We start from the raw sequence: 26736 nt of genomic DNA on the forward strand, positions 1-26736 counted from the left end.
CCACGGTTGCAGTGTCAAGTTCAAAAACAATCGCATCTAATTCCGTCTCAACGACTTCAATTCCTAGGTATGTTTCCAGATACGGTAAATCAAAGAATTTACCTACTACACCAGAAAGAACAGATTATACGCCATCTGGTACAATTAGTGCTCAAGCCACGCACACTATCGGTACATTTGTGTATTCGCCTATTAGGAACAATGATGGACTTTCGAAGCGCTTCAGTTCGGAGGTTTTCACTCGCGTCCATTTCAACAGCAGTAGTCGTCCTCACATAGGCAGATTTCCCACAGGGAAGCGAGGGTGTCTCTACTCTGGGCGAGAGTCTCAGAGGTTGGGGAGTTGTAGTTTAAAATGGTCAGCGACAGGGTTTCTAAACGGATCACGACAGATTGCTGTCTATAAATGTCCTGGAACTCCGTGCAATTTACATTGCACTACATGCTTCGCTCTCAGACTGTCCAAGTGCAGTCAGACAACGCGACAGCAGTCGCATACACAACAACCAGGGAGGAACGAGAAGCCGCATGGCAATGCGGGAAGTAGCTCGAATCCTCAATTGCCCAGAATACCACAAGGTGATATTGTCGACTGGGTTCAATCCGGGAGTGGACATCTGCTAGACAGATGATCTCAGCCGTCGGGATTTTCATCCAGGAGACTGGGCATTAAATCCAGAGGTGTTTCACATGTTGGTCCACAGGTGGGGTTACCCTCAGGTGGACATGATGCCATCTCGCCACAATTACAAACGCCCAGTATGTGTCCAGAACGACAGATCCCAAGGGCAGTGGCGGTGGATGCTCTCACAATCGCGTGGCCGTACAGCCTCGTGTATCTGTTTCCACCGTTTTCCGCTGCTCTCTTCGTTGCTAAAACGGATCATAAGAGAGTCCGTCACAGTCATACTAGTGATATCTCATGGGTCTCGGAGATCTTTCAAGTTACCCGTATTCTGTTATTTTTACAGACGGGGTTGGATGGAGGACTGCGTTTATCTATACTGAAGGTGCAGGTATCTGTGTTGTCAATTTATTTTCAAAGATGATTGGCTCTATTGCCGTCGGTACACACCTTTCTGCAGGGTGTCCTCAGAGTACAGCCTCCATTTATCCCACCTACAGCGCCATGGGACTTGAATCTGGGTTCAGATTTCTTACAGTCTTCATATTTTGAACCCTTACAGCAAGTGGATATTAAGTTTCTCACTTGGAAAACGTTTTTCAAATTTGGGTGCCTTGTCATGCAAGCCACCGTATTTGGGGTTTCCTGATGACAGAGCAGAACTTTGGACGAATCCCGATTTCTTACCAAAGCTAGTGTCATTTTTTCACATCAATCAACCAATAGTGGTTCCTGTGTTGACAGCACATTCTAGAATTCTGAATGTGGTACGCGCATTATGCGTTTATATGTTCCGAACGTCTACGGTTCGTAATGCGGATACGTTGTTTGTTCTCTATGATGCTGCCAAGTGGGGTGGGTCAGCTTCTCAGCAGACCTTATCCAGATGGATAAAACTGACTATACGTCAGGCTTATCTTAAGGCTAGGTTACAGTCGCCTACATCAGTAATGGCTCATCCCACAGGTTCTGTGGGAACGTCATGGCCAGCTGGTCGTGGAGCTTCTACGACGCAGCTTGACCGTGCGGCTACATGGTCTTCAGTGCACACGTTTGTGCGCTTTTACAAGTTTGATACGTTTGCGGCATCAGCATCTAGCTTTGGCCGCCTAGTGTTACAGGTGTCAAACAGCTCTCCCGCCCACGGGGGAAGCTTTGGTACGTCCCAAGAGTACTCCAGTGACCCCTAGTGGATGAAAAAGAAAATAGGATTTTGGTACTTACCAGGTAAATCCTTTTCTTTGAATCCATAGGGGGCACTGGACGCCCACCCAGAGCAGTTTTACCTGGGTTGTATTAAGCTCAGGGGATCTTATGGTAACACATTTTCACCGACTGGTTCAAATTATAAGGTTCTATCGGTTATAGTGTCAACTGTTTCGTTGTCAGTAACGTTATGTGTCAACTTTGTTGTTGTCCGTTAGGTTATAGGAATTCTCCATTGTCAACCTCTCTATAGTTCCTGTTCGGCTCAGTAAAAAACACTGAGGTACTACACTGAGGTACTCGGGGATATGGAGGGGTGGAGAGTTCTAAATTTAAATATTCAGTGCCTTTGTTTCTGCTAAGCCGTCCATATCCCAAGAGTACTCCAGTGCCCCCTATGGATTCAAAGAAAAGGATTTACCTGGTAAGTACCAAAATCCTATTTTGTGCAACACACTCTGCTTATCTGAAGGTGCTGTCTGTCACTGAGCCACTTACTGCATATTCTGCATGAAGTGTTGGGACGAAGGAAGGGCTTGGCAGGGCAACCTAGCACTTTGACAGGGAGTGTGGCCATGTCCATTATGACCTGGACATGTCCCTAACTGGACGTCACCACTAATTTACTCAGACATGTCCCAATTTTGAATTTTGGGGGCGGAAAAACCAGGGTTATGTGATGCTGTGGAGGTCTGTGAGTTGGAAGACCAATCAGAAGCCACACAAGCAGGGATTGAAGCTCCCCATTGGTTCGCCCTCTCACAGCTCGCTCTGCAGTCATATTAAAAAGGTGAACACAAAAATGTAGCCAGTTCTTATTACAGAATAGAGGAACCCCAAGACAAGCAGCTGCCAGGAGCAATTAGATTGGGTAATACAGCTTTAAATGTAGTCATGTATGTTTGTTTTTTTTCCTGTTTATTTACATTTTACATGTGTCTTGTTGGGTGTTACCTATACTGCAAAAGTGTTCAATAAATTAGGGTTTAAACTACAGTACCGTAAGTATGTTTTGCATGTTTGTTGTGCACTTAAACTGGGAATATGGAATATTATTCTTATAGAGGTTAATAGAGATTAAAAAATGCGTCTTTGTAGCATTTATCAGCGCTGCAGTGTGGTGGAGACATCACACAGCTTAATGTTGTTAAAAAAGATGTAGTTTAAGAACAGGAAATGACGATAAATTATAGGGAAAGTCCACCTGAGACATCAGGTTAGGTTCAGGTTTCACTTGAGTGACATCTCTTTCTTTCCTTAGTGATTCCAGCCCAGCAAAGGCAAATAAAACTCCATCATCCGCTCCTGATATAGCGCCTCCCACAACCACAGAAGCTAAGACCGCCAACCATGACTCTGAAGAACCCATCGTGCCCCCATCTGCTACTGCAACAGCCACATTTTTTGCAGACACCCCATCTGTGGTTATATCCAAGTCACCTTCTCAGGTACCCATTACTGCAGCTCATGAGCACTATAAAATGGCCTTAGTCTTTTCTTGTAGAGTCTGATGGATGAAGAAGCTTATGATTTCCTGATTGCTTACTGTAGAACTGGGAGAAACTGGGGGTTCATCTCGTTAGTCAGTTTGTCCTGTAGTTGTCTCTAATGGTTGTAGACCTTCAGGATTTCACTTGATTATCTCAAATAATCAAGTTCTGACTTTACTTTATCTTGACTTCCTTCTAGATTACATTCTGGTTAATGATCTGTCTGTTCCTCTCCATTTACATTCTGTACTTCACCAAGGACTTTGTGTTTCTGTATATTATGTTCTTCCTATCTTTTGCTATATATAATTGATATTTCTGTAGATATGAATTCCTATTGATACTCCTCTCAGCAGTTTATTTTTAATTTTTTACAAGTTGTATATTGTATAGCTTCTGTAAAAATGGGGCTTGAAGAAGAGCCATTTTTTTACCTACTAACATAACCATGAGGTTATTTAATTGGTTGATCTTGGAGAACTCGCAATTTAGCACCAGAGGTGTATTGTGGGGGCTCTGGATACTGAATCCCATAAATTATACAGGATACAGAATCCCATAAGGTATACAGCCAAAAGGTTGTCAGTTGTGATGTTGCACAATTTTAGTAATTTTTTTGGCCTTCAATAAATTATATCACAAAGTAAAACATAAATATATGTGTAAGCTTTGGTTGCAATAAAAGAATTCCGCTCTAAGATTATTGACAGCGAGATATGAGCCCATAGGCAGAATATTCAGTGGCGATAATAAAATAATTCATATGTAAATTGCTAAAACTATTACAGATTATTTGTTGTTAATACTCCTGCAGATATGGCCTTGTTGTGTGTCCACCCTGAATAAAGAGAAGGCTGTCTGGTTTATCTTGTACTAGCTGCAGGCAGTTACTAATTTGCTGAACACATTCTATGCATTCTCCCTTCTAATATCTCTAGAAATCCTGCTCTCTGCAGCAATGAGTGTGAGAGAGAGAGAGATGAGTTCCTAGCCTTACAGTGCACACTGCATTAATAACCTAGTACTGTACAGTAACCAACATCCATTGTACCTTACTATTATTTATTTAATCATCCCTAGCTTATTACTGCATATTACTGCTTTGCAAAATAAGCAAACTCTTCAAATAAACTAAACTATTTTAAGTATGACATTTATTGTAACACATGATATGATTATTTAGGGTATATATATATATATGTGTGTGTGTGTATATATCTATCTATATATATATATATATATATATATATATATATATCTATATATCTATCTATATATATATATATATATATATATACATTCATTCATACATACATACATACATACATACATACATACATACATACATACATACATACATACATACACACATACATGTCCAGACCCGGCACTCACCCCGGGCAGCGTAACCCTTGTAGTAGATATAGCTTACTGGTGTGCCATGCTAGGGTGGTTTAACCCATCTATGCTAGGTAACAAACTAGGCGGCACTCCCAGATTTCAAAAGAGAAAAATTCTTTAGTGGTATAACAACGTTTCGGGGACTTTCACCCCATCATCAGGTTAACCAGTGAATTGTGCAAAACAAACATTTATACTCACCAGGTACTACAATCCCCACTGGAGTACCTGGTGAGTATAAATGTTTGTTTTGCACAATTCACTGGTTAACCTGATGATGGGGTGAAAGTCCCCGAAACGTTGTTATACCACTAAAGAATTTTTCTCCTTTTGAAATCTGGGAGTGCCGCCTAGTGTGTTCCCATGCATAGATGGGTTAAACGGTAACCACCCTGGGATTGCACACCAGTAAGCTATATCTACTACAATATATATATATATATATATGTATATATATATATATATATATATATATATATATATATATATATATATATATATATATATATGTATATATATATATATATATGTATATATATATATATATATATATATATATATGTATATATATATATATGTATGTATGTATGTATGTATGTATGTGTATATATATATATATATATATATATTACATTTAACTGATCTTTAACTTTGCTGCAATAACTAAATACCAATGTGTTTCTAGAAGTACAACAGTGCCACCTGCTGGTATTTGCATGGCATTACAAGTGTGTGTGTGTAATATGAAATGGCCATCACACAACAAAGTTTTGATTAATTGGAATAGTGACTTTTTTAAGATTAATATCAATTAAAGTTAACAGTTGTGAAAATTATATTATAATACAATTGCACCCAGCCATTGCATATACTAATAATACACTCATGATATTCTCTGTAAAGTTGGAGATACTGTTACATGAATTTACCATGTACACTGACCTTGGCTTGGTAGTTACCTGAAGTTGTTTTATTGCTTTGTTTTTTTTTTTCCCCTGTGCCCACCTGTGTATGCTCTGTCTGTGTATAATAATATATTTTATTTATTTGTATAAGGTTCATCCATTGCTGTGGTGATATATCACTGACACATGATCTGATGGACTCTCTCCCTGTCTGTGTTTTGCTAATCTGTTTCTGTATGTTTGTGTTTTTTTTTTCTTTTGGGTGGGTGGTCGTGTGGATTGTCTGTGCTGTTATTTTACCTGCATGTAGCTGAGGAGAGGTCCTCCAGTTCCGCCACCACCTAAACTCACGCCCTGCAAGGACATCAAGCAGGAGAATATCATCGGTCTGTTTGATGACAATTTTGTGCCCGAGATAAGTGTGACCACCCCCTCACAGGTCAGCAGCTGCCGTCCTCTTTCCTTGCACTCACTAACACCTGCATGAGACAATTACAGGAGGTGTCACTTGAGGAGAAGACCAGGGGACCCATAAGCAGAGCAGAATTATCCTATAGAGTTTTGATTTCTTATTATCCTAGAGACTAGATGTTACTGACAGTCCCTGTTTTTATGTGTTTTGTTTTTTTTACAAACAAAATGGGTAGGGGCGGGAGGTTTGAGACCTATATCTTACTTTGGGCATCTTGAGGTTTTAAGCAGGCTTTCACAAATGGATGCATATCAGTTTTTTCAATGTTTAAATGGATACATCAATATGACCCTTTAAGATAAAGTTGTGTATTACTGCTGTTTGCTCATGGCCTTTGCCAATTGATATCTTATCACAGTTTATATCACGGCAGTTTCTGGTAGGGTATTTTTCTACACAGAGCGGCCCACTTCATTTTTCTTTGTTAGTGCCGTTTTGGTCATTGGAACTGTTGAAGCGTGGAGGGAGGGATGATTAGTAGTAGTGGGCGTGACAAATCTATAGCATGATTCCTTAATGTAAGAATTGATTATGGCTAGGGGACCGTTGTTTGGCTTTTCTAAGAAGTGACACCTCTAGGAAATATTCTTTCTTTTTTACCCTCTTCAACCTGCTCCACCAGCGGACTCTGGCTGCCAGAAATGTATACTCCTATAAGCGAGAATCCATATGACATGGTAAAATGTCTCCATAACCTGCATGCAGCAGCCGTCTGTTAGGCTGAATAGTTGTTCACGGGAATGCCCTTCTTAGTGACTTAATGAAGTAATAATTTAACAGAAATGACACAAACATGCCCCGTTATCTTATATACCAGGATGATGATTCTACATGGACCATGTTTATGTAGAGTTTGTGTCCAAATAAATGCATTTTTCAGATGGACATAGGAAACAAATAAGCGAACAATAATAGCTACCGAATTATAGAAGACAGATTTTGATTAGAAATCTGTTGAGCATAAACATTCATTTTACTGGACATTTAGGGAATGATTTAACGAGTGATATTCTTTTTTTCACTTGTGACGAATGATAAATGGTGTTCCAACCAATCAGGTTCTGTCATTTTTCAAACACAGGAGCTGATTGACTGGAGCACCATTTATCATTCATAACGAGTGATAACAAGTATATCACTCATTGTTAAATCTGCTCCATAGTTTAATTATTCTTTTACAAATGTAAGTTGTTGATAATAAGAAATTAAATTAAACAAAAACAAACATAAAGTAACATTTGCGGGACTAAAAGGTGATAGCAAGCATATAAATATTTACTTGAAAATGTCACTGAAAGGCTTTAGTATTACAGTTAATCTTCCTGTAGCACTTTCTCGCACACTTCACATAACAAGCGTTGTTTACAAAGGTCATCTGGCTATATGTGAAGTCTATGGCCTATTGGACTTTGCACTGTTATATAAGAAAACGTGATTGCAGAATAATCCACAAGTTTATTAACGGCTGCAAACACACAAGCTTCAATGATCCTCTCTCAGAACAGATCTAGAACAATAAAGAGCAGCCACGGTCCGCTGGACTCTACAGAAGAGTATCTGTTATGTGTGCATGTGTTATGTCTGCTATGTTTGCATGCTACCAGTTATTGTACTCCGCTACTTTTATTGTGCATGTTTTTGTTTAATGCTGATTGTATCCGATTAAAGAGTCTCAGTGATAATGTGGCAGGTGCCTCACAGTTCAAGTTTCTGTTGGGTACTGGTGAGCTGTTAATCCATGTAATACACTGTGCTTCACTTACAGAAGGCGTGCACTACATTACTACATTTAGCTTAATCTGCTATATTAATATAATTTTCCATTAATGCCAGAGGGTGTGCACTGTCAGAAATCTGTTCAGTTATACCGCTTTCACATTGCAAGTTCAGGTCGCACCCGGGAATTGTACATGTGTCTTTCCCGGGTGCGACCCACATGAGACCCCTTTCAGACTGACAACGCGACCCAGCAATATGCTGGGTCATGTTGCCATCAGAGGCAGAAGTGGCGATGGCGCTGGGAGATGAGATGATCTCCACACCGCCTCCTCCATACTGTGAACAGATCCCAGATCGCTTTGACGCGGGTTACCCGTTCACAACGCACCTGACCCGGAAATAACTCTGGAATAACCCTGCTTTATTCCCGGGTTGAAATACCGGGTCAGGCCACCCAGGAATTTGGGTCTTACTCCTTTCACACCACACATTTGACCCGCGTCGACCCGGCAATGCACTGGGTTATTTGTGCAGTGTGAAAGGGGTATTAGTACACTGACATTACACTAGACCTAAGGGTTGTGGTATAGAAGACCCACAAGATTTAGGTCAAAAGTCAGTTGACACCAAATGGTCGACATGCATTAGGTTGACAGGTTCAATAGGTACAAAAGGTCAACAGATAAAATGTCAACACTGATTATGGTCGACGGGGTCAAAAGACCAACATGACAATGGTCGACACACATGGTCAACACACTTTTAATTTTTATTTTTTTTAGATCAAATTTTGTAATATGTAACTACCATCAGTAGAACCGTATACCCTCGCTTCAGACAAGGTGGCTCGCTCCACTACCGATGTGCTAACCACAGGTTACTATTCCCAATCGTAGTCCACGTGAATAGGAAATCAAGCAAATGTTGGGAAAAAACATGTCGACAATGTGTATATCGACCATTGTCATGTCGCCATTTTGTACCTGTTGAATGTATGTTGACCGAATAGTGTTGATCTATTGAATGTCTGTCTAAATACTCTATCATCCGGATACCAGACCTAAGTGCTCTATAAGGTAACTGTTTCTCTGCTGGATTGGGGTTTACGTACTCTGGTTGTTTTCTTCTGGGTCCATCATATGGCATAGTTGACTGAAACCTAACTTAAGAAATGTCCTTAAAAGCATGGTCTATAATGAAATGCCTATATCGCAAATACAACAACACACAGTCAACTGAAGGCTGTACATATTATAATTCAAGTTGTATGGAGACATATTTGTATATATGTCTCTTACCATGTACTTAATGTATCACTTAAATCCAAGGAACATGGACAATCCCGAAGGCTTATTTTAGTAACTTTGTACCCAATGGATCAGTAGCAACATAAATTTAAGTTTCTACCTACCTTTCACTGACGGTTTTTATACTGTATGAAATCCGAAGGCTCAACGAATTAGATTTCAAGTTGTGTGGAGACATTGTATTGATTTAAGTCTTTTGTCATGTACTTATTATATCACTCCCTTAGGTACTCTGTATTGTAGATTGAACAGTCTCTTGGTTATATTACATAGGCGGTATTCTATTTTCCTGATCACTCCTATATGCTATCCGATTCCATATCATGTTCTACTTATCCCCATTAACTTTTATCTAACTTTCCCCACTAACCTTTCTCTCCGTGCTGCCAAGTTTGAGGCTGTGTGGCCCCAAGTGGAAGAGCCCAGCCTGTTGGATCTGGATTTTGATCCCCTCAAACCTGACTCCAGTTCGACCACAGCTGCAGCCCAGGTGTGTCAGTCCTTCTGTAACTGAGCAACAGTCAATGGTCACTGTAACGGCACACAATATACTGTGGCGAGGACAGAGGCGTTACAGTAGTTAGTACCAGCATCAACACTGACATGAATAATAATACCGTAACCTGCCTGAGGGCAATAATAATTTATATATAATTTATAATTCTCAAATACACCTATTTCACTGGATCAGTTCATCAGATTTGTAACCCAAGATGACATTTAATCAGAAAGATATTGTAACAGTGACATGCTTAGTGTGTCCATTATATATATATATATATATATATATATATATGTATGTATATGTGTATATATATATATATATATATATATATATATATAACAACGTATCGGGCGGCACACCACTTTATCATACATGCATAATTGCCGGTGTCCTCCAGGTGAAATAAGGAGACTCCTCTCCACATATATATAGCATCTGTTAGGCGGCACTCACGGCGACAAAAAGGACAGGAGCCTCGTGGAGCTCCACAAGGCTCCTGTACTTTTTGTCGCCGTGAGTGCTGCCTTACAGATGCTAGCTATATATATATATATATATATATATGTTAATTAGGGATGCAAAAAGAGCGCTTCCACCTTGCGTGTTTACAATAAATAAATAGTGCTTACAGTATGAACTATAAAATACACTCATATAGTGATGACAGCACTCCCAACTGTAGTGGCAGCCATAGAGATTTTCTATTGATTCATATTTCGGTGAGCCACAAATGAAATGTTCGTTAGGAATAAAACCTCTGCGCCTTCAGTGCTGTAACAAATATTAGTCTTTCAGTGTAAATCTTTACAGATTATGTGCGTACCAGACAAAAGGTAAAAGAGTGCCCGTAACGATATCTTTATGGAAACTCCTTTCTTCTGTCCTTCGTTTCTTATGTGGATGCTCTCATCAAGTGGTGCAGTCACATGGGCAGAAAAATAGGTTGTATCAAAAAAGTGCTCTGCTTATCATAAAGTGACCAGTGATATTGTGCAAATTTGCAATAAAAAAGTGCAATGAAAAAAGTGCTTTGTGCAAATTTTGATTAAAAGCCACTATAAAAAACCATGTGACTTTATATTTAAACGGTCAAAAAGATCACCCTTGTGATACAGGCTGGTTTTAGAGAGAAACGGTAACTTACTCTTTTGAGGACACTGCTCTTGCTGTGCGGTCCTCAGTAGAAAGTAATACCTTAAAACCAAAGTTTTTTTCCCATCGGGAAAAAGAAAAATCTAATAGTGTGATACCGTTTTTATCAGTTTTATTCACAATAACACACATATAGATGGATTTGTACAATTAAAAAATAGAAACAAGCTTATCTGGCAATACTCGTCATTCGAGAGGGCTACCTACCGCTACCTCTCCAATGACGAGTATTGCCAGGTAAGCTTGTTTCTATTTTACTAAGGTGGGAGATTTTTAGAACTGGTGATGTTGCCCATAGCAACCAATCAGATTATAGCTATTATCTGCTAGAAGCAGCTAGATAAATGGTAAGTAGAATCTGATTGGTTGCCATGGGCAACATCACCAGTTCTAAAGATCTCCCACTTTAGTAAATTTACCCCATAATCTGTAAAGATTTACACTTAAAGACTAATATTTCTTACAGCACTGAAGGCGCAGAGGTTTTATTCCTAACATATATATATATATATATATATATATATTTATATTGATAAAGATCTATAGATGTTTACTCTAAAGGTGGGTACACACTAGAAAGATATATATCTGCAGATAAATTGATCTGCAGATATATCTATGGACGGATCGGGCAGTGTGCTGTGCATACACACTGCCCGATCTGTCGGGGACTGACGTCATGAACTGGGCGGGCGTGTACACACGCCCGCCCAGTTCAGCTGTCAATCACTGCCGGCCGCCGCAGCATGTGTACGCACGGTCGGCCGACCGCCGTACACACACAGCAACGCGCCAATATATCAGTAGATATATTGGCCGTCGGCTGTGCTGCAGGGCCTACGCGATACGTCTGTGAACGATGGAGTTCACCGACGTATCGGCCGTACACACTGCCCGACGGACCCGCGATATATCGGCCGTTCAAGAGAACGGCCGATATATCGGCCAGTGTGTACGGGCCTTAATACTCAAATAGACATCTATCTACACATTGGCGTTTCTATAATGGATGCAATGTGGGTGGTGCTCACGGCCCCCTGGGTCCAGTGAGCCCACACCGCACACACTGCACCCAATACTTACATTTCCAGAGTCCCTCGTCGGGCACTGCAGTTGCAGCAAAACTCGCAGCCAAATTGGACGCAGCACATGCGCAGTAGAAATTAGGTGCCATGTTTCTGGACACCTACGCATGCGCAGTAGGCTCCGGCATAATGCCGTGGAGAAGAGGGAGCCCACCTGGAGTCTGCACACGGGCCCCCTTCTCTGTTAAATGCCTCTGTCTATACCGATGTGTCCTCCTAAGTCTAGCCTTAACATGTCATGCAGAAGGAGAGATGCCTGGTGTGAGTGAGTCACCAGGTCCCATGCAATTCTGCTAATGTTGGGCATCTCTTGTTTGCAAAAAATGTGTCTTACAGTAGTTGCAACACATACAACTAGAAGCAGAACAGAACTCGTATTGGAAAAAAATCTGCAGCTGCTACTGTACATTGTAGCACATTGTGTACAGGTTCAGAGACTCAGTCGCACAGAGATATACAAGTGTCATCATATTAATCAGTCTCCTTGTGCAACCTAGCCACATTGCGTTGCGTCAAAGATGCATTTTCGGCAAAAAATATGCTAAACAGACACCTGATCTAGAGGATTCTCACGTGACCTGGTGTGACAAGAGGGGCTGTTTGGCGTGACTGCAGCAAAGATTTATGAGGACACATCTGTATATATTATCTGTGTGCACAATTGAGGTTTATTTATTTTGTCTGTTGAAATATAACTTCTATATTTTGAAGAGTGTCGATGTCCTTCTGGAAAATCTAAATCTATATTTGAAGAGTAGTGATGTCACTTCTATAATATGACTAATTTTAAATTCAAGATGGTATGTAGGTCAAGAGAAAATGTTACTGGATTGCAATGTGCATATTATAAGGAATCTATATTATAATTTAGAGCATTGGGTATTGTCTTCTTTCTATGCTTATAGAAGATTTAAAAGTGATGTAAATATCTGTTCTTTGTGTCCTTGCTGCGCATTAGTCTCTGCCGTGGGATTTGTGGGAGGTAAGAAAAGTCACTGACTCACAATTGTATGTACAGTGCATTCTGTTCCCATATTCATGATTACAGTGCTGTGAGTCATTTACAGTCATACTACCATTTGTGTCCATACACCCACCCATATTACTATCACATAGAATTAATTTTAAGACTGAGATCAAAATGGTACAACCCCCGGCTTAGGGAACAATGAAGCAAAACTTTGCAGAGTGATCTAAATTGCTGATTATCATGATTGTTGATGTGTTTAAAATGTACTTATTGTCTACACAAACGCTGAGCCAAGACAACTATAGTGTAGCCCAATGGTTCCAAAACTTTTTGGAATCACGGCGCCCCAGAGTATCAGAATTTTTTTCATGGCACCCTGAAGCCAAAAGTTTCTTATTGAGAAGTTAAGAAAGAAATATTAAATATTAATTGTGTTTATAAGTCATCCTTGGGTACAATTGTGTGGTAAGGGACAACATTTGCTTCTGTTTGTCCACATACTTTATGAGTTTTGCCTAATAAATTGACCATGAATAATTTGAATTGGTCTTGGACCACCAATCCACAACACCCCTGCAAGTGTCCCGAGGCACCCCAGGGTGCCACAGCACACAGTTTGAGAACCACTGGTGTAGGCTGAACCAGTATTCCTCAGTTTTTGCAGCCTGTTGGTAGTCCTGGAACTGATAACATCACTGAAACAGTCCTCAGTCATATTATTAGCTCTTAGATAACGGATAGTAGGGTAGATATTGGGTCATATATTGGATGAGCATACAGAATTGCTGAATCCACTGTGTAGATGTTAGGTCATTAGTTCTCAAACTGTGTGCTTATGCACTCTGGAAACTTTTGGCCTAGGGGTGCCGTGAAAAAAATTCTGATACTCTAGGGCGCCATGATTCAAAAAAGTTTGGGATCCACTGGGTTAGGCGCTTTTTATGTATTGGTGTATTTTTTTATTTTATAAAATGGGATTGTTTGTAAACAAATATCAGTTTGCAACCCTCTGTATATCTCCTCTCTTACTGGTTGTTCTCCATCTTGGCTGATTGCAAATAGAGAAGAGTGTAAAGATGAGGTAAGGCATCTATGATGGGTGCACACATCTCATTGCACAGGGTGAAGGGACTTTGTCACTTGTAAAACAGGTTGTCTCCGTTGAATCCGTAAAGTCAAAAAAACCTATTTGGCAATACAAGATGGTACCTGTGCTCAGGGGCTGGCTAGCAACTTTCAGCCTGGGGGGCAGACTGAAGAAAGCGGACCAGCTTTTCGCAGGGAATCTGTAGTCAGGGGGCCCTGGAACACTTAAATTACACTGCCCCCGGGGGAAAGGGGGGGGGGGCTTTGATGGCACCCTGCCCAGCCAGCCACTGTCTGTGCTAAGTTAGACAATATTGAAATAACTTGCCTCCATTACAGTCAGTAATATTGTTTCGCTTGCTCGCACTGGGTAACAGAAATTTCTGTGTAATCTTGGGACTGTTTGGACTGCCTCTCCAATTTAAAGATACATTCAGTGTTATCTTTTCTGCAGATATTAAGAGAGTTTGAGTAAGATTCAAACCATCCAGCTATGGGGGGCGGTGTCACAAGGGAGAGACATATCCTGCAATACTTGCACATGTAGTTCCCTGCTGCAGTCATTGCACACACTGCTGCAGTGTCACTGATTGCCCCTTCCAATGCAAATACATTATGAGATACAGTAAACACTCCAGTGACAAGTGTCTACAAAATGTATTTTTTGGGCCACAAGAATAAAAGAAAACACATACACTGTTCTTGTGTAAATATTAGGTTTATTATAGATTTTATTTAAAGATTGAATTATCCTTTAAAACAGATAGCTTATACAGCATGACAAAAATCTTGATTTACATAAACTATTCAGCGGTCATAAAGATAGGAGGTCCATATTTCCCCCCCAACATATATGACACTAGGAACCTTTACAAAAGTCTACCAATGCTAAATTTATCGTTCCTGTTGCAACACTTCTCTGTCTTTTGGAACCCTTCTGTCATGATAAAACCAGAAAGTATGTTCCTCTCTGGAGGTTATGGTGGTTGGTAGTGAGAGCATGACTGGGCATTGAATTATGTACGGTAATATACTGTATAACCCATTAAAGGGAAACTAACATCAACTCTTATACTGTAGGATGCAGGATCAGGGTAGATTCCCCAATGCATACTCTAAAGCTCCTGACACTGCCTTAAAGAGGAGGTATAGACTGACACATGATACTAAGTGGTTTTTAATAGCTCCATTTGTGTACAAAAATGGATAGGTTAAAAAAGGGTGTCAATAAATATTCCTTTTTTATTTAGATCCAGAAATAGATCTGGCAATATCACCAAATTTTAGATACAAACACACACACACACAAAATCGTACCTGGCCAACATTCTCGATTGGAAGGTCGGGACAAAATTAGTTTACACTCTTAATAACCCTAAACCATGCACAGACCCACCTAAAATACTGAAATGTGCCCAAACCTGCCCAAAGCTCATCGATATAACCTAAGGCTGCACACAGATTTGGTAAGGCCATGCCCCTTTCCATGACGTAAATGAGGATTGTCCATGGACTGTTAGTGGGTATGACACGGCTTGATATAAATATTCAATAACCTATTCTAAAAACCAAAGAGACCACTGCTGTCATGTGATAGCTATGACTCAGAGCCAATCAGTAAGCTCAAGCTCACATCTGGTAGACCTGAGCGCAGGCCACGTGTCCTCTGCAGTATCCAGTTGACCTATTGACCATGTGCATGTCAACAATATAGGCTCGACCTGTTGACTGTCGACCTTTACTGGTCGACCCAATGATTCACATCCATCCTCTGCTGCTTATAATGCTGTTGTAGTAGAAATGAGACCGTCAGCATTCACATTTCTCTCTCCTTCTTTGTCACTTTGTCAGCGCTGTATTGGTAAGAGCTTTGTCTAGAATAACAGGGCATAAGCTTGCCAAATACCTCAAGTTTAATGCAAAGTACTAAAGTTTCCACTGGTTTATTTTGAGGGATCTTTGGACCATAACTCTAATGGATAACTTTGCATTTTTGAGATGCGCAGTCTGTAAAATCCATAATAAAATTTACATAAATAGTCATTTCTTTGCCAAAAAAGAATATCAGATGTTTGGGCTGTTGACATAAGACTGTGTAATTAGACTCTGTTTATTATACACAGGTCACAGGAATTAGGAGAGTCAAAGTTCCAAACCTCTGCTCAACATGTGCCTTGCATAATTAACTGATTTAAAAAGCGTGCTCAGCCAAATGGATATTAGCTGTGTTTGGCTTGTGTCCCAGACAGAGGGACCATTGGATGGTAGTGTCAGATGACTTCAGACAGTGTCTAATTAGACATGATTGAATGAGTCTTGTCTGCCGGCACACCTGTATGGCTGTGATATAGACGCCAAGCTCAGCTCAGATACAGCATGTAAAGATCTGTGTCCACAATTGTTTTACATTGGATAGCTGAACTGCAAAAAACATCAAAGAAAAAATGTGGTCCTGGAGGAAAGTTGCTCCAGTTCTGTCCTGTATATATGAATAAGTTTGTGCACCTTTAAGTTAGTTTAATTGTAGAGAATCACTGCAATATTGTTGTCTTCTTGTCTATTCCTGGTACACTGTGAATAAATGGAGCTTGCAAACTCCCATAATAACACCTTACAGTTGACCCTGATTGCATGGTTCAAATACTGTACATACCCTGGGAGGCACATGACCCATAATTACATGGTTAACTAATTATAGCTGCTACCTGAGCTATGTAAAAAGTTGTGCGGGGTACATACACAGGTGGATTGCTCCACAGGGCTAATCCACGGTGGGCCCCACTGACTGAGGCCCCAACCCCTCTTCTAATGTCAGGTTCCTTACAATGCACTCACATTATACATTCTTACTCTGTTAGAGGGTTAGATACATGGGGGCAGATGTTTTAAGCCTGGAGAAGTGATAAAGAAGTGATAAAGGAGTTACAAGTGCAAGGTGATAATGCACCAGCCAATCAGCTCCTGTCATTTTTCAAATCTGAAATGATTGGCTGGTGCGTTATCATCTTTCACTTATCACTACTTTATCATTTCTTTATCCCTTCTCCAGGTTAATACATCTGCCCCACGGTCTGTAATGGTTGTCCAGACCTCTGTTGCCGTCTGGTCTCACCCAGTGGTAACTGGCCATACCCCTTATGCACTGCTTTTCCCCAGTGAGCCCTCCATGCCCTAGTCTGACACTGGGCACATGTGTGGGTATTTAAGGGGTACTTAGCCTGATATTGCCCTGGCTGTGGCTTCAAAACCATATAATAATACAGCCTGAGTTTACGTTTTATTATTGTGTATGCCAATAAATTAAGTTAGACAATGACGGCTGTCGGCAACAGTGTGTAGTCACCTTCTGGCTGTACTAAGTAGTTCCACTACGATCCAGAATTCTTCTGATAGCTGGGCACAAACTCCAAACAGCTGGATCACAGGCAGTGTGACTAGATTGTGCAGTGATACTGTTTGAGGGTAACCCTCAGTTGCCAAGTTTAGTAACGTAGCTGTAGCTGATGAAGTTGTTTCAGAGTTCAATGTCGTATTGTACAACCGTAATTGGTAAATATGTTAAATTAGGCAGCTAGTTATTCTCGGCCAACACCATTTTCACATTACTAGCGCTCTACTAAATACATAAAACTTTACTCAGCAGTATTAGCATATACATGCGGAACTAAAGGGTGTTCACCATATCTGTACTTTTGTTTGTGATAACTGTGTGTTATTTAATCAACTTTCAGATGCCATTTTGGCTTATAAAATAGATTAGTCTTAAGAAAGGTCTGTACACGTCATAAGTGCAAAAGCCATATAGTGGAAAGGCACAACAGAATATGCTGACGCTATATAAGTAACTGTTAATAATTGCTACTGTGTTTAGCTTCCTATAAAGACAGCAGTGACAACCGCTTTTGTGTTGAACCTGTGTTCATGTGAATGCTTTACATCCGTTTACCAGGAACCAGGCCCTAAGGCACTCTGGGCCTAATACAGGTTTGGTTGGAGAGTGCATGACTGCTGCATACTTGTAAGCAGCAGAAATGCACTAGAATGGTAATACAGCAGGAGGCGTATGGTGTAAGTAAATGCCACCTGCTTGCATTAGTGATCCGTGCTGCATCCTAGGATGCAGCATTGGATAACCTACAACACCATTGGCTTACCCATGGCGTCACGCAAACCAGCCACCACAGTTTCTACAAAGAGGCCAGGAAATCTCCATCTTTCAACAAAGATCCTGGCTTCGGCACTCTCCCAAACCGGTTTTGGGAAATGGAGGACATCGCTGCCCCAAAATGGCAGAAGACTGTCACTGATAGTCTGCAGCCAATCTGCTACCGATGTTGCTGGACCCTTACTGCATATGCGCAATATGTGTTCTTCCATGTGCAATGTACCGAACATCGGTACTTTGTGTCATGAAGCTCCTTTGTTGGAACCTGAATCAGGCCCTTTCTTCCTGGCTGTGAGTGAACGAATATTTTAGCTGGCCATATGCTTAAAAATTATCTTTCCAATTATGGGAGCAAACAACTATTGGTTTATTGTCATTTGCTTGTATACATTACCAGATTTTCATTCCAACCAGCCAACTATTTGGCTGGTTGGGAAGATAATCTTTAGGTGCATGGCCAGCTTTTGCATTCTCCAGAATATTGGTTCAAGCTACAAAATATCTGCCTTCAGTGTGTGTAAGTGACAAAAACAATTAGGTACAACCATGGCCACTAGTCTTGTATCTGCATTTTAGCAATGTAGATGAAATAGGCGTTAGGGGATCAATATATATCCACTTGGGTTTTACATGTATGGTGACATGAAGGATGTACTGTTGTGTAGGAGGTGAGTCCTATGTTGAAATGTGGCATCCAGTTCATAATCTAGATTTTTGTTCTAAGCTGCAAAAGTTCTATAAGTACCTCTGAGCCCTGATTCCAGTAAATAAATACAAGAAGAGATATAAAAACAAGATTTCATTTTCTTAGGAACTGTCCTAGGAATAAGACTTGTTAGCTATCCCGCCATACATTGGACCTTCTTTCTGTGATGTATCTGGTGACTTCTCATGAAATCTTTTGTCTATTCTTATCTCCTACCCCGACACATCCATCATTTCTCTCTTTATCTGTCTCACTGGCTGCCAGCCTGAAAAGAAAGAGCCTAGCAGCGCAGACCTTGCTGATAACACTGCTGATGCCACTTTTGTAGTAGACTGGTCCAGTCAGCCCACTGAGGCTGCCCAAGTAAGTAGCTTCCCGATCATTTGGTATCGGTCCTGTCTACATGGCCAGGATACTGTATTTGTATTACATTTATTTTATAATGTTACTCATCTGAAGTGATGTAGCCTTAGGATATAAACTATTGCTCTGGTTTTTTTTTAAAGGAATGTTATACTGCAACACTAGTTATACTAAAAACAAAGTTTCTCACTGAATAAAATAATTTCCCATAAGTCCTATTCTGGGAAAAGACACGTTGTTTCCAATTTTCCAGCAATTTTCCATTTATTAGAGGCACTCTCCCAATGGCGCCTATGGTCTATATTACATCATCTATCTGGGAAAGTTGTATGGAAGCTACTGTAAGGGCCCCATACACTACAGCGATATGTCGGACCCTCAAGTTGCATAAGATTTACCTTGAACCGCCCGGAAGCTTCCCGGGCGGCAGGAATGCATACGATACATTGTATTTGGCAATGGCGTTTTAAGAGAGGAGGAGGCCCTTGTGCAGCCTTCTGCTTCAGGGGCCCCCTCCTGTCTGACTGATGCACAGCATTTAATACTTACCTCTCCGGAGCCCCCCGGCAGTGCCATCCTTCTCCGCGGCAGCGGCAATAGAGTCTGAGACCAGACTCTATTGTACATGCGCAAACCTCCGGGAGCACGGCGCGGCTGCCATTTTCCCAAAGATTTTGCTAATGCGCATGCGCAAAACTCCGGAAAAATGGCCTCCGTGCCATCTTTCCGGAGTTTTCAGCAGGCGCAATACAGTTATTTCCCCCTAGTGTTAAAACTCTATTGCGCTGCCGGAAAGGGATGGCTTCGACGGGGGACTTCAGAGAGGTAAGTATTAAGCAAATGGGTGCAGTGTGTGCGGGGTGGGCCCCCTGGACCTTGGGGGCCTGTGTGCCTCGCACACACTGTACCCATTGTAGAAACGCCAATGGTATGTATCATATGTGATCCCAGCCATACCTGTGGGATCCGAGATATCTTTAGTGCAGCACTTCCGGTCTAGGAGATCTGATCCGATGCTCACAGGACCACGCATCGGATCTGAAGTAAAGCACATGCAAGTTTCCTGTTTTTATCCAAGTTATCGGCCCAAAATGTCGGAATCTGATGAAATCGGGCATTATTGTATTAGTGTATGGGGCCCTTATGGGAGCTGAATCTTCCATTCATCAACAATTGCTTTGCTGCTTGTTTGTGGAACACATACTGTACACACACACACACACACACACACACACACACACACACACACACACACACACGGGAAGAGAGAAAAAAGGAATTATTTTTATCCTCTTCAATGACAATGTTGATCTGTGCTACTATATTTAAATGCACCCTAGAGAAAAGTCTTCTTTCCTTATTTTGAGAATGGGTAGTGATATTTCATAGGCTCCTTGGCCAATATTTACAAAAAAATCGAGTTTGTCCGATTTGTGTTTTTTTTTTCAAAGTCCCAATCCGGGAATTCACTAAGCACAAATCTCGGCAATGTCTGGTGTATTCGTAATGGATTTAACGGCAAAGTTCTGAAATACGAATGAATAGACCATCGGTCAAACGCGGCTGTTATTTCATACAATACGCGTATTCACTATTCATTCGTATTTGGGTGTTAGTCTCTGAGTGCTCAAGTGCAGGTCTATTTTTTTGCGAATCGTTAAAAAAAGCAGCAAAAAAATAGACCTGCTTTTTCCAGTCGAGTTTGGATAACCATGCACGGATCAGTGAGATCGTTGCATGGTTATCTATGGGAAAGGGTGTGTTTAGTGTAAAAACAGAAAAAAAAATTGTGTGGGGTCCCCCCTCCTAAGCACAACCAGCCTCGGGCTCTTTGAGCCGGTCCTGGTTGACAAAATATGGGGGGGAAAATGACAGGGGTTCCCCCATATTTCATCAACCAGCTCCGGGCTCTGCGCCTGGTCCTGGTTCAAAAAATACGGGGGACAAAAAGCGTAGGGGTCCCCCGTATTTCTTAAACCAGCACCGGGCTCCACTAGCCAGGTACATAATGCCACAGCCGGGGGACACTTTTATTGTGGTCCAGGCGGCCCTGGCATTACATACCCAACTAGTCACCCCTGGCCGGGGTACCCTGGAGGAGTGGGAACCCCTTAAATCAAGGGGTCCCCCCCTCCAGCCACCCAAGGGCCAGGGGTGAAGCCCGAGGCTGCCCCCCCCATCCAAGGGCGGCGGATGGGGGGCTGATAGCCTTGTGTAAGAAATGAGAATATTGTTTTTAGTAGCAATACTATAAGTCCCAGCAAGCCTCCCCCGCAAGCTGGCACTTGGAGAACCACAAGTACCAGCATGCGGTGGAAAACCGGGCCCGCTGGTACCTGTAGTAGTACTACTACTAAAAAAATACCCAACAAAAAAACAGGACACACACCGTGACAGTATAAGTTTATTACATACATGCACACCTCCAAACATACATACTTACCTATGTTCACACGAGGCTCGGTCCTCTTCTCCATGTAGAATCCTCGGGGTACCTGTGAAAAAAATTATACTCACATAATCCAGTGTTGCTTGTCTTCTTTGTATAATCCACGTACTTGGCAAAACAAAAAAACGGAAACCCGACCACGCACTGAAAGGGGTCCCATGTTTATACATGGGACCCCTTTCCCCGACTGCCAGGACCCCTCCTGACTTCTGTCAAAGAGGGTCCCTTCAGCCAATCAGGGAGTGCCACGTCGTGGCACTCTCCTGATTGGCTGTGTGCTCCTGTAGTGTCTGTGAGGCTGCACACGGCAGAGATACAATGTAGCGCCTATGCGCTCCATTGTATCCAATGGTGGGAACTTTGCGGTCAGCGGTTGACCGAAAGTAACCTCACCACTGACCGCAAAGTTCCCACCATTGGATACAATGGAGCGCATAGGCGCTACATTGTATCTCTGCCGTGTGCAGCCTCACAGACACTACAGGAGCACACAGCCAATCAGAGTGCCACGATTGGCTGAAGGGACCCTCTTTGACAGGAGTCAGGGGGGGTCCTGGCAGTTGGGGAAAGGGGTCCCATGTGTAAACATGGGACCCCTTTCAGTGCGTGGTCGGGTTTCCGTTTTTTTGTTTTGCCAAGTACGTGGATTATACAAAGAAGACAAGCAACACTGGATTATGTGAGTATAATTTTTTTCACAGGTACCCCGAGGATTCTACATGGAGAAGAGGACTGAGCCTTGTGTGAACATAGGTAAGTATGTATGTTTGGAGGTGTGCGTGTATGTAATAAACTTATACTGTCACGGTGTGTGTGCCCATCTGCTGTTAATTGAGAATTGTGGTCACCCATAAGAATCAATAGTTATTATGGACGGGTTACGAGTGGGAATAGTCCCTGCTAGACGGCATGCCGACTGTCGGGATTCTTAGGGGGCAGGATGTAGGGGGAGGTGTTGTGACTGGCGGTCTCCTGACCACATCTCATTATGGACTGCTCTGTTTATAATGTGGATGCAGCATGATTCTCTGCAAACTGTAAAACTAGTGAGAGATTTATCAGATCTTTTAAAGAGGACAAGTAGAGGTGTTCCCCATGGAAACCAATCAGCTTCTAGCTAATATTACTGGCAAGTGATATCTAGAAATTGATTACTTGCAATGGCCAACACATCCACTTTTGGAGAAAGTTATAATATCTCTACCACTAAAGGATAATTTTTTTTTTAAATATATATAACAAATTGCTTATTAACTTGTGATAGATTTCCACTAAGCTGATTTAGATACATCATATAGTTTATTAAATGGAAAATCTGCACTGATCATTCATGCTGTAAATGACAGTACCTGTACTGTGTAATAACTCAGCAGATACCGGACTAGGAAGTCCAGTTACCTTTACGCTGGTAGGAATTTTCTTATTTGTTCCATGTAGTCTGGGTGAGCAATTACCTTGGGTTGGGTTACAGTTCTACTGGCTCATTTTCCAGGTACTGTACTTATGATGCTTATTCCTTACTCCTGACTAGTGGAACTTGCTCTTTTTCCTGTAGTTCATCTTAAGGAGCATACACACGGTGCGATGCAGGAAATGGCCGACATTGACTATGTGATGTGGCCAGAGACCGGCACCACCAATATAGTCAATGTTGGACTGCCTGCACAGTCTATTTTCACTATGGACTATGGGGGTTATTCCGAGGTGATTGTAGCTGTGCTAAATTTAGCACAGCTACGATCATGTTCCTAGACATGCGGGGGGATGCCCAGCACAGGGCTAGCCCGCCCCGCATGTCTGTCCGCCTTTCCCCCCCATGCACAAGTACAAAAGCATTGCTCAGCAGCGATGCTTTTGTACTTGTTGAGTAACTCCCGGCCAGCGCAGCTCCTGCTGCTGGCCGGGAGTTGCTCGTCTCTGCCCCTGGTCGCAGCGGCTACGTGTGACGTCACGTAGCCGCTGTGGCCCGCCCCCCGAACGGTTCGGCCACACCTGCATTGGTCGGACCGTGCCCCCAATACGGCGGACAAACGCCGCCGTGCCGTCCCCTCCTGCCCAGCGACCGCCTCTACCTGTCAATCAGGCAGAGGCGATCGTTAGGGAACGACAGCATTCAGTCGTCCGGCATGCACCAGCGCACTGCGACACCGACGCATGCGCAGTTCCAACCCGATCGCTTCGCTGCGATAAACTGCAGCGATCGATCGGGTCGGAATGACCCCCAATATTGTCCACATTGCAACGAGAATCCCACTGTGTGTATGCACCTTTAGAAATCACCTGTATTTAGCTTGATTCGAAGCAAAGATCTTGGCAGCCTTGTTACTGTATTTGTATTAGATATGCTTTTAGGTACCTTCAATGTCTGCGATTTCATAGTATAGCATCTGTAATGTTTTATGGGGAGGTGGAATTCTGAGCTGTAAATTGTACCTGGACAAAGCATTTTATTCTCTCGGTAACATCGCTTCGCTGTTTTTTCACCTGTGTCCACATAAATAAATAAATTACATTTAAATGTCAGTCAGTATTTATATATTGCAGGAACTTAAGCTTAAGATCAGTTTTAGAAAGCAAAGGTACCCCTAGGGTTGAGGCTATGCCCTTTTCATTCTGTCACTTCTGTTATTTCTTTATGTGAGAATCCAGAAACAAAATACCATATTCTTGTTAGTTAATGACTACTTATTAATTAATGAATGTTGTTTCGCAGCCATCAGAACCAGCTCCTGTTGCCTCTCCTAGGAAGGAAACGGAGGCTAAACCTGTCACTGCTGAGAAAGATACAAATGTAAGCGGTTTCCTTCTGGGATCACTATAGCAATAGATAAACGATACAAAGTGTTTGTCCTCATAATTGTGTGGCTCCAACCTCCTGACTGATAGTGAGGAGTCATTACACAAAATATATGCAATGTTTTTCAGCAGAAGTGAACACTATACTGGGAGGAACACCACCTTAAACTGTTCGGGAAAAAAAAAAGCACTTTGGACCCCTGCACCAAAGCGCTTCCAGTCTAATTATTGTAAATGTATCATGTATTACACTCGTAGGATTTATGCAATATGCAAATAGTACTTTAACAAAAACACTACAGGTTGAGTATCCCATATCCAAATATTCCAAAATACTGATTTTTTTGAGTGAGAGTGAAATAGTGAAACCTTTGTTTTCTGATGGCTCAATGCACACAAACTGTGTATTAAACAAAGTTATTAAAAATATTGTATTAAATCACCTTCAGGCTGTGTGTATAAGGTGTATATGAAACATAAATGCATTCTGTGCTTAGACTTGGGTCTCATCGCCATGATATCTCATTATGGTATGCAATTATTCCAAAATACGGAAAAATCCGATATCCAAAATACTTCTGGTCCTAAGCATTTTGGATAAGGGATACTCAACCTGTATTTATAACATGCTTTCACACATAGGGGTTTATAGTCGGGGACTAGCCAGTTATCCCCTATGTGGCATGCTCCTCCCCCAATGCCGCCACTTATCAGGGACTAAGCATAATCTGCGATAAGTGGAGTGCCGGATCCGCGGTAAAACACATGGCCTTATCCCGGTTCCCATGTGTTATCACATGATCACAGGTCCAATTCCGGCCAATTAAAAATTACTTCTAATTGGATACTGCAATAATGATCATCGTTAATCGCAATAACCAGATGTTTTTATCGGCCGAAGCGGCATTGGGTCTAATTGGATACCCCCAGCAGGTGGCTGTAGTTACCGGCAGCCGAGTAAGCCTAATTTACTACCTTATGCTAATGTGAGAATATGCAGGGCTTGGTGTGTATGCAAGGAGAAAGCCATGCCGTCCAATGATTTTATTCCGGCCGCCGCAACTGCCATCATTATATGCACTTATACCAGCCCCATGATAGGTGCAGGAGATAGGCTTCCCTTCCCCGTGTACGTGACTCAGAATTGTATGGAGTATTTGATACATGCTCATGACTCTTCCACAAGAGTGTATACTGTACATGTGATTGCTTAGTCACTGCTCTGTTCTCACTACAAAATGCCCTATTTCACGTAAAGACAGATCTAGCCAAGTTTCACTAAAAAATCAGAATAGGACAGACATATGTAAAGATGTGTAAATTTACATCTATGCATGCGTTGTATGCAAAAACTCGCCATTTACATCTATGAACAGAGATTTGTGCGAATGGTTCCCAAGGTGAGTAAACCTTATCTCCAAAACAAGAAGAATAAAGGCGTAGTTTGATGACTTCACCATACCCTTCAACATGACCCTTCCACCAGGTACCAGCATCCGATGTCTAGTGGAAGGGGTTATTCTGGATAGTCTGCATCACCCATAGTCACAGAGACCACTGGTAAACACATAACATAAGAAAAACCCAGGACAACCATGAAATACATAAAAGGTGTATATGTCTTCCCAGTCTGTCTGGCTCTTTTTATTTTTTTTGTTTACATCAGATTTGGGAGCAAAACTTGGTTGTGTTAAGTGACAAACGTACAGCGCCATGTTAGATTATATTTTTTTATATGAATGTAGTCAGGTGTAAATAAATTACTGTGTACTTATATATTCTATTTACTAAGTGTATTCTGTATATATTCTAATTACTAAATGTATTGTACTACTTGCAGAAATCCAGCTCGCTCCCAGCTGTCGTTGTTGAAACTTTTTCTGCTACAGTGAATGGTACAGTAGAGAGTGCACCACCTAAGACGAACATGCCCCCTGGATTCCTGTATAAGGTTAGAACAGAGACACTGATTATAATTGTGTATTCTAATATTAAGCTGTTCATAGAGGCTCACCTTCTTATACATGGATGGCACGTTAGTTTGTGTTGCCAGTATGACAGAGTTGCATTTGGGAAGACTACAACAATCCAGTCAGGTGGGTTTTTTGTCCTAAAATGGACACTAGCCAATGCATTATCTCTATTTGTGTGTTGTCCCTATCCTAGCACATGCTGCTGCAATCTCCTCTTCCTGCCCAATGTGCCACTGTATACAGTAGGGAGGTGAGAAGTATTAGGGGTGGAGAGCTGTCGTGCCAATGTCGCTCCTACTAGAGGGGTCTCTTATCTGTGTATGTCCAGTTGCCACTCAGAAATGCCCATTTCAAGGTGGGT

The 26736-nt window shown here is 41.7% G+C and overlaps 1 protein-coding gene across 6 annotated transcripts in view; it reads left to right on the top strand.

Annotated features, from left to right (window-relative positions):
* BIN1 (bridging integrator 1) overlaps positions 1–26736 on the top strand; it is a 249497-nt gene that overhangs the window by 213618 nt on the left and 9143 nt on the right. For 3 of the 6 annotated variants that reach the window (XM_063933973.1, XM_063933974.1, XM_063933975.1), the window contains 7 exons: positions 3093–3279; positions 5938–6066; positions 9517–9615; positions 12826–12849; positions 19059–19157; positions 24320–24397; positions 26243–26353. In XM_063933973.1, the coding sequence (XP_063790043.1) occupies positions 3093–3279; positions 5938–6066; positions 9517–9615; positions 12826–12849; positions 19059–19157; positions 24320–24397; positions 26243–26353 (727 nt within the window). The remainder of the gene's footprint in view (positions 1–3092; positions 3280–5937; positions 6067–9516; positions 9616–12825; positions 12850–19058; positions 19158–24319; positions 24398–26242; positions 26354–26736) is intronic. The other 3 variants (XM_063933977.1, XM_063933976.1, XM_063933978.1) reach the window with 3 other exon arrangements.

This window comes from Pseudophryne corroboree, chromosome 7 (assembly GCF_028390025.1).
Source record: "Pseudophryne corroboree isolate aPseCor3 chromosome 7, aPseCor3.hap2, whole genome shotgun sequence".
NCBI lineage: Eukaryota > Metazoa > Chordata > Amphibia > Anura > Myobatrachidae > Pseudophryne > Pseudophryne corroboree.